Raw genomic sequence first — 9,238 nt, forward strand, 5'->3', positions numbered from 1 at the left:
GCTGCAAAAAAGTGTCACACATCTGGTATCTCCGTACTCAGGAGAAGGTGGGGAATGTGTTTTGGGGTGTCATTTTACATATACCCATGCTGGGTGAGAGAAATATCTTGGTCAAATGCCAACTTTGTATAAAAAAATGGGAAAAGTTGTCTTTTGCCAAGATATTTCTCTCACCCAGCATGGGTATATGTAAAATGACACCCCAAAACACATTCCCCAACTTCTCTTGAGTACGGAGATACCAAATGTGTGACACTTTTTTGCCGCCTAGGTGGGCAAAGGGGCCCATATTCCAAAGAGCACCTTTCGGATTTCCCCGGTCATTTTTTACACATTTTGATTTCAAACTCCTTACCACACATTTGGGCCCCTAGAATGCCAGGGCAGTATAACTACCCCACAAGTGACCCCATTTTGGAAAGAAGACACCCCCAGGTATTTCGTGATGGGCATAGTGAGTTCATGGAAGTTTTTATTTTTTGTCACAAGTTAGTGGAATATGAGACTTTGTAAGGAAAAAAAAAAAAATCATCATTTTCCGCTAACTTGTGACAAAAAATATAGAATTCTAGGAACTCGCCATGCCCCTCACGGAATACCTTGGGGTGTCTTCTTTCCAAAATGGGGTCACTTGTGGGGTAGTTATACTGCCCTGGCATTTTACAGGGGCCCTAATGTGTGGTAAGTAGGTAAATGACCTGTGAAATCCGAAAGGTGCTTTTTGGAATGTGGGCCCCTTTGCCCACCTAGGCTGCAAAAAAGTGCCACACATGTGGTATCGCCGTACTCAGGAGAAGTTGGGGAATGTGTTTTGGGGTGTCATTTTACATATACCCATGCTGGGTGAGATAAATATCTTGGTCAAATGCCAACTTTGTATAAAAAAAATGGGAAAAGTTGTCTTTTGCCAAGATATTTCTCTCACCCAGCATGGGTATATGTAAAATGACACCCCAAAACACATTGCCCAACTTCTCCTGAGTACGGAGATACCACATGTGTGACACTTTTTTGCAGCCTAGGTGCGCAAAGGGGCCCACATTCCAAAGAGCACCTTTCGGATTTCACCGGCCATTTTTTACAGATTTTGATTTCAAACCACTTCTCACGCATTCGGCCCCTAAAATGCCAGGGCAGTATAACTACCCCACAAGTGACAGCATTTTGGAAAGAAGACACCCCAAGGTATTTCGTGATGGGCATAGTGAGTTCATGGAAGTTTTTATTTTTTGTCACAAGTTAGTGGAATATGAGACTTTGTACGGAAAAAATAAATAAAAAATAAATCATCATTTTCCGCTAACTTGTGACAAAAAATATAAAATTCTAGGAACTCGCCATGCCCCTCACGGAATACCTTGGGGTGTCTTCTTTCCAAAATGGGGTCACTTGTGGGGTAATTATACTGCCCTGGCATTTTCCAGGGGCCCTAATGTGTGGTAAGTAGGTAAATGACCTGTGAAATCCTAAAGGTGCTCTTTGGAATGTGGGCCCCTTTGCCCACCTAGGCTGCAAAAAAGTGTCACACATGTGGTATCGCCGTATTCAGGAGAAGTTGGGCAATGTGTTTTAGGATGTCTTTTTACATATATTCATGCTGGGTGAGAGAAATATCTTGGCAAAAGACAACTTTTCCCATTTTTTTATACAAAGTTGGCATTTGACCAAGATATTTATCTCACCCAGCATGGGTATATGTAAAATGACACCCCAAAACACATTGCCCAACTTCTCCTGAGTACGGCGATACCAGATGTGTGACACTTTTTTGCAGCCTAGATGCGCAAAGGGGCCCACATTCCTTTATGAGGGCATTTTTAGACATTTGGATCCCAGACTTCTTCTCACGCTTTAGGGCCCCTAAAATGCCAGGGCAGTATAAATACCCCACATGTGACCCCATTTTGGAAAGAAGACACCCCAAGGTATTCAATGAGGGGCATGGAGAGTTCATAGAATTTTTTTTTTTTTTGGCACAAGTTAGCACAAATTGATTTTATTTATTTTTTTCTCACAAAGTCTCCCTTTCCGCTAACTTGGGACAAAAATTTCAATCTTTCATGGACTCAATATGCCCCTCACGGAATACCTGGGGGTGTCTTCTTTCCGAAATGGGGTCACATGTGGGGTATTTATACTGCCCTGGCATTCTAGGGGCCCTAAAGCGTGAGAAGAAGTCTGGAATATAAATGTCTAAAAATTTTTACGCATTTGGATTCCGTGAGGGGTATGGTGAGTTCATGTGAGATTTTATTTTTTGACACAAGTTAGTGGAATATGAGACTTTGTAAGAAAAAAAAAAATTTCCGCTAACTTGGGCCAAAAGAATGTCTGAATGGAGCCTTACAGAGGGGTGATCAATGACAGGGGGGTGATCAATGACAGGGGGGTGATCAATGACAGGGGGGTGATCAGGGAGTCTATATGGGGTGATCACCCCCCTGTTATTGATCACCCCCCTATAAGGCTCCATTCAGATGTCCGTATGTGTTTTGCGGATCCGATCCGTGGATCCGTAAAAATCATACGGACATCTGAATGCAGCCTGACAGGGGGGGTGATCAATGACAGGGGGGTGATCAGGGAGTCTATATGGGGTGATCACCCCCCCTGGAAGGCTCCAGGGAGACGCCTGTATGTGTTTTGCGGATCCGATCCATCTATCAGTGGATCCGTAAAAATCATGCGGACGTCTGAATGGAGCTTTACAGGGGGGTGATCAATGACAAGGGGGTAATCAATGACAGGGGGGTGATCAGGGAGTCTATATGGGGTGATCACCACAGTCATTGATCACGCCCCTGTAAGGCTCCATTCAGACGTCCATATGCGTTTTGCGGATCCGATCCATCTATCAGTGGATCCGTAAAAATCATGCGGACATTTGAATGGAGCTTTACAGGGGGGTGATCAATGACAGGGGGGTGATCAGGGAGTCTATATAGGGGGATCACCACAGTTATTGATCACGCCCCTGTAAGGCTCCATTCAGACGTCCGTATGCGTTTTGCGGATCCGATCCATCTAGCAGTGGATCCGTAAAAATCATGCGGACATCTGAATGGAGCTTTACAGGGGGGTGATCAATGACGGGGGTAATCAATGACAGGGGGGTGATCAGGGAGTCTATATGGGGTGATCACCACAGTCATTGATCACGCCCCTGTAAGGCTCCATTCAGACGTCCGTATGCGTTTTGCGGATCCGATCCATCTATCAGTGGATCCGTAAAAATCATGCGGACATCTGAATGGAGCTTTACAGGGGGGTGATCAATGACAGGGGGGTAATCAATGACAGGGGGGTGATCAGGGAGTCTATATGGGGTGATCAGGGGTGATCAAGGGTGAATAAGGGGTTAATAAGTGACAGGGGGGGTGGTGTAGTGTAGTGGTGCTTGGTGCAACATATTACTGAGCTACCTGTGTCCTCTGGTGGTCGATCCAAACAAAGGGGACCACCAGAGGACCAGGTAGCAGGTATATTAGACGCTGTTATCAAAATAGCGTCTAATATACCTGTTAGGGGTTAAAAAAATCACATCTCCAGCCTGTCAGCGAACGATCGCCGCTGGCAGGCTGGAGATCCACTCTCTTACGTTCCGTTCCTGTGAGCGCGCGTTCACAGGAAATCTCGGCTCACGCGAGATGACGCCAATCGGCGTTAGCGTAGCCTGGGGGAGCCGCCGCGATGACGCCTTTCGGCGTTACAGTTGCGGCAAATGGTTAACACATGTGGAATTATATACATAACAAACAAGTGTGAAACGACTGAAAATATGTCATATTCTAGGTTCTTCAAAGTAGCCACCTTTTGCTTTGATTACTGCTTTGCACACTCTTGGCATTCTCTTGATGAGCTTCAAGAGGTAGTCACCTGAAATGGTTTTCACTTCACAGGTGTGCCCGGTCAGGTTTAATAAGTGGGATTTCTTGCCTTATAAATGGGGTTGGGACCATCAGTTGCGTTGAGGAGAAGTCAGGTGGATACACAGCTGATAGTCCTACTGAATAGACTGTTAGAATTTGTATTATGGCAAGAAAAAAGCAGCTAAGTAAAGAAAAACGAGTGGCCATCATTACTTTAAGAAATGAAGGTCAGTCAGTCAGCCAAAAAATTGGGAAAACTTTGAAAGTAAGGGCTATTTGACCATGAAGGAGAGTAATGGGGTGCTGCGCCAGATGACCTGGCCTCCACAGTCACCGGACCTTAACCCAATCTAGATGGTTTGGGGTGAGCTGGACCGCAGAGTGAAGGCAAAAGGGCCAACAAGTGCTAAGCATCTCTGGGAACTCCTTCAAGACTGTTGGAAGACCATTTCAGGGGACTACCTCTTGAAGCTCATCAAGAGAATGCCAAGAGTGTGCAAAGCAGTAATCAAAGCAAAAGGTGGCTACTTTAAAGAACCTAGAATAAGACATATTTTCAGTTGTTTCACACTTGTTTGTTATGTATATAATTCCACATGTGTTAATTCATAGTTTTGATGCCTTCATAGTCATGAAAATAAAGAAAACTCTTTGAATGAGAAGGTGTGTCCAAACTTTTGGTCTGTACTGTATATATATATATTTTTTGTTTAGATAGATAGATAAATAGATAATAGATAGATAGATATTAGATTGATTGATAGGTACATGCACTAATTGACAAAAATTACCGCCCCCAGATAGAAATGTCGGATTGTTGCTAAATTCAGCATGCAATTATGTCTCAGGCAGATAGATAGATCGATAGATCGATAGATAGATCGATAGTGCAGTATTTCCCCCCCGCTGGCACCTTGCCCCATGTCCTCCCTTTTACCTGCTGCTTGTGGTGATCTCTGAGCTCCCAGTACATCAGCTATAGGACATGTTGAGTTCCTGATGGCTCCTTCCAGCATCAGGGAGATGTTACGGACCTGAGCTTGGATGTCATAGATAAAGGTGGCCTGTAGGCGCTGCAGAGTGCTGCTCTCACCGGCCCATATCTCCAGGCTCTGCACTCTGTGCCCCAGGGAGGAGTTGTAGCTCCCTACTTCAGGCTGTGGAGACAACATGACGTATTCAGTAAGCCTTTGAGCTCCCTCTAGTGGCGGTTGCAGGTAGTCAGCAAAATGATTGACACTTTAACCATAAATCACGACAGATAACAGCATTACCCACAGCTGGCACTGTTATGCATAGGTGGTTCTCTGCTAGCTTATTAACTGGGGTCCTGATTACAGTTTGTGGCAAGTAAAGTATATATGTTTTCCATATTGTATTACATGATCTGTATGGTTTGGACTGAAAAAAGGCAGGGCTTCTGTAGATTTGATGTTTGGAATATGTGTCGAGCTTGCAATTTGCGGTTCAAATGTTGGAAGGTATGCGGTACTGAGATATGACTGAGAAGTCATACTAATCATGAAGCCCCCAAACCCCTGCCCTATATTTACCAGTAGATTTTCACATTTTGAGCAATAATTAGGAATAATCCTATAAACGTTTTTTCATTGCAGTCATGCAGTTCTGACCTATGACCTGCAGGTGTCACTGTTTGCACACAAAATAAGTAGTATGCAAAGACGAGGAATCTTTACCTGATGTTCTAGAATCCTCAGACGATGTCTATGGTTCCTGAGCTCTTCCTGAAGTTCTGCTATAAGTTCCCTCATCTCCAGAATGTCCTGTTTCCTATTGTCATTTTGGTGGAGCCAGTAGGACACCTCATCAGTACAACGGAAAATATCCGGGCAGCGGTGTCCGTCTTGTAGAGGCAGCGTAGCCGTAATCTTGCACTTTCCATTTGCCAGAACCTGACGGCTGTACTCCCCACAACCTCTTTGTGCGGAGTCGCCATGAGTTGGATATTGGGGCGCCGGATGGGAGCGATAGTCATTCAGAGCTACCACGCTTTGTAGAAGTGGCCATATGAAGCCAGAAATGAGCAAATGAGCGGCCATTTAGAAATTGTTTCCTGTCATTAAATCCATGGAGAGAGTGTGGAGAATAGGACAAAGCTGTATCCCAGAGAAGGGAGTCTAGGAGAATTCTTTGCCGTGCGCCACTGTATCACACAAACACCCAATAGTCACTTTATGTTTACACCATCCTAGAAGGATAAAATATGAGTGAAGGTCAGTGTTGAGGTCATTCAGACATATCTAAAGGATTATGAGTCCTGGGGCAAAAGTACAGCTTGGAGGATACATACACACAGCTTTTCTGCATGGCTGCCAACCGAAGACCACCAATACCTTTTAGCTGCATCCGTGGCAATGTTCCCTCTAAGGCTTTGTATCCCTGGTGGTCTAGGACAGTAAAGGTGTTAGTGTCAGCTTCCTTAGTAATCTAGCACAGTAAAAGAACTAATATCAGCATTCCTGGTGATCTCAAGTAGTGAAAGGAAAATGTCAGAGCCCCTGGTAGTGTAGGGCAGAAAAAGGTTAATTGTCGGTCGGGGCCGCGCTCCGCAAATGCGGATGCGGACAGCACACTGTGTGCTGTCCGCATCCATTCCGTCCCCATAGAAAATGAATAGGTCCGCACCCGTTCCGCAAAATTGCGGAACGGATGCGGACCCATTTGCGGTCGTGTGAATGTACCCTTAATCTGTAATTGTCCTGATAAAGGGGGCGCTTTGCCCTTGAAACGCGGACTGTAAATAAATAAATAAAAGAATATCGATACTTACCCTGAAGACCTCTCTGTACGCTGACAGCGCCGAAGGATTGGTTCCCTTTTTCTCCACTTTTCTCTTCTTCAAGTTTTCCTGGTACTCGTAGAATTGAGACAGGAAGGGACTAAGGCAGCAGCACAGCATTAACTGGTGCTGGTGGCGCTATATACCAGCAAGGTGATTATAGCTGTTGTGACTCTTCACAACAGCGTCCGGCAAGCACAATAAGCACCATTTATTTGTATACTCACCCAGACGATACCGCACATGAGGCGCTGTTTTTTTATTTTTCTCCTGTTTTTCTATATATATATAGCTAGCCATCATACAACCATAGATAGTGGCTTTAGATTCAAAATATGGCTGCATGCTTTAAAACAATACCTTGCACATGTCTCTAGCTGCTACACAGCCTGAGATACAGCAGGTTAAAGCAGCCCCTAGGTTCTCAGCCAGCATGGAAGGGAGGGCAGTTGGGATGTGCTGACAGGCAGCAGAGAGAGATTTAGATCCTCTCCATGTGTAACTACTGTAAGTGATCCCAGGGGGAGAGGTAACGTGGACTTCTGTGCATTTTATACACTTCTCCCCAGGAATCACAGAGCATACTTCCTCTCTGTCACATATAGGGAGTCTTTTTAAAAAAAGGAGTAAGAAGAAAAGCTCTTGCTCACCTAATAGCCCTTTTGTGGCCGTTTATTGACGACACCAGACAGAAATTTATCAGCACACCCTGTGGCAGGCGCATCACTGTGAAGTGCCTTTTGTGCTGTGGCATTAGGAGAATTCTGATATCTCTGACTTTTAGTCTAACCAGACTGTCTATTACTCTGTAATTCCTCTAGCGCCGTTCTATGGAAACAGTAGGTTTAAAGAGCCCACCAAATGCTTGAAATAACTTCTTTATTAACTTCAACTTTTCTTCATATAACACTGCCGCCTTCGCAGCAGATAGTCCATGTACAAAACACGTGTTGAAAATATATCACAAAATGGCGGTATGCATAAGATGGTGGTTCAACTGTTCAATCTTGTTATTCAACATAAAATGGTGGATATATTTCTCTCTTCAGTATCTGTACTCTCACTTTAAGTTATTTAAGCACTTTATGATCTCTCTGAGAGGTATATCTGAGGTCTAACTAATAGTTCTACTTGCTGAATTTGGTCGCAATTTGCAGTATGCAGTTAGCAGTAACTATTTGCAGATTGGTTGAGTATGATCTGGTATGGTTATATGCAATTTTAATTGCAATATGGAATTTGAATGGTTACAATTGCGAACTTTGTAGTTTGCAATTGGTGGAACTATTTTGGCCTCTCTGCTTCCATAAAACAAAGCTGTTAGTGGAGTGAATGTATGTTCAGCTTCTCTCCTCTGGTGTAATGATTCTAGCAGCTACTGCTAGGGGGATTTCCCATACAGGCTGGCTGTGATAGGTCAAAACTTCTGCTGTGTGTGAGGCTGGCTGTGATTGGTCAAGACTCCTGCCCAGCAACAACAGTTTAACTCTATGCTTTCTGTTGTTTCTGCTGTGTCATTGAGCTTACCTCACATCCATATAATGAATCTTAAAGGCATATTATCTTTTCTGCTTCTGTGAACACAATATATATAACAGTTATATGACATCCAAACATGAAGTCACTGTAAATAACTCTGCTTTTGTCTTTACCATACAAACATAGGAACTGTATTAAGGTTATTGGCAGGTCTACAAGCTATATTAGTAACCTAGGACAGGTCTTAGCTGGCCAGCTACACACACTCACAAATGATCTTTTGGCTGGATGGGAACAAATTCTCACCGACACACTCCAAAATTTGGGTGAAAGTCTTCCCAGATAGGGGTCCACCTCTATATTAACGTCCATGGTTTTGGAATGGGATGTCCAAAAGCTCATATAGGTGTGATGGTCAGGGGTGAACATACTTTTGGCCATATATTGTGTCTAATCACTTTTATTCTATTTTTTTTGTCCGAAAGCCTAAGGACAGGGGAAGTGCTTGTTCTGTTCTCCAGCCTAGAAGGGCAACTAAGTGCCTATTGTTCTTGACAAGGTTTAGGATCCCAGTGGTCACACTCCCAACTTGTCTGATTGACAGGCCATAAGACAAAAAGAGGCTTTGTGGTTGGATATTTCCTTTGATTTTGACCCTATTTCCAATGATTTGATAACACATAGTATCACAAGATGTTCCTTATGCTTCTGGCCAGGTATTTCATATTTTTGCGAAAGTTCTAGGACGGCTGTAGTGGCAAATTGTATTCTAAGAATCTCCAACAATTACATGAGTCAATCGAGAGCTCAATACATGTATGAAATAATGGGTCTCTTAAAAAGAGTCCAAATTAAACCAGTATTGAGAATGTTAATGAATCACATTGAAGTCCATGATGTGACACAATTGAATTGGCCCTGCTTGATTTTCCACTAGTTTAGGGCATAGTGAGGAACATGGAGCACCCTCTAAACGTAGGTGACTTTAAAAAGGGCTTTTTGAGTTAATTTTTTATGAATACTAAGATGAGACCATCATCCAGGGTCAATCTGCAGCACAAAAGCCGTATACACATTAATGTCAATCGCC

The 9,238-nt window shown here is 43.7% G+C and overlaps 1 protein-coding gene across 1 annotated transcript in view; it reads right to left on the reverse strand.

Moving 5' to 3' along the window:
• LOC120998948 (fibrinogen-like protein 1) overlaps nucleotides 1-5,929 on the reverse strand; it is a 29,259-nt gene extending 23,330 nt beyond the window's left edge. Inside the window, exons 1-2 of the mRNA XM_040429825.1 lie at nucleotides 5,567-5,929; nucleotides 4,807-5,026 (exon numbers count right to left, since the gene is read on the reverse strand). Coding sequence (XP_040285759.1) covers nucleotides 4,807-5,026; nucleotides 5,567-5,929 — 583 coding nt within the window. The remainder of the gene's footprint in view (nucleotides 1-4,806; nucleotides 5,027-5,566) is intronic.
• Between the last annotated feature and the right edge of the window lie 3,309 nt (nucleotides 5,930-9,238).

The sequence above is a fragment of the Bufo bufo genome, chromosome 4 (genome assembly GCF_905171765.1).
Source record: "Bufo bufo chromosome 4, aBufBuf1.1, whole genome shotgun sequence".
NCBI classification, from domain to species: Eukaryota; Metazoa; Chordata; class Amphibia; order Anura; family Bufonidae; genus Bufo; species Bufo bufo.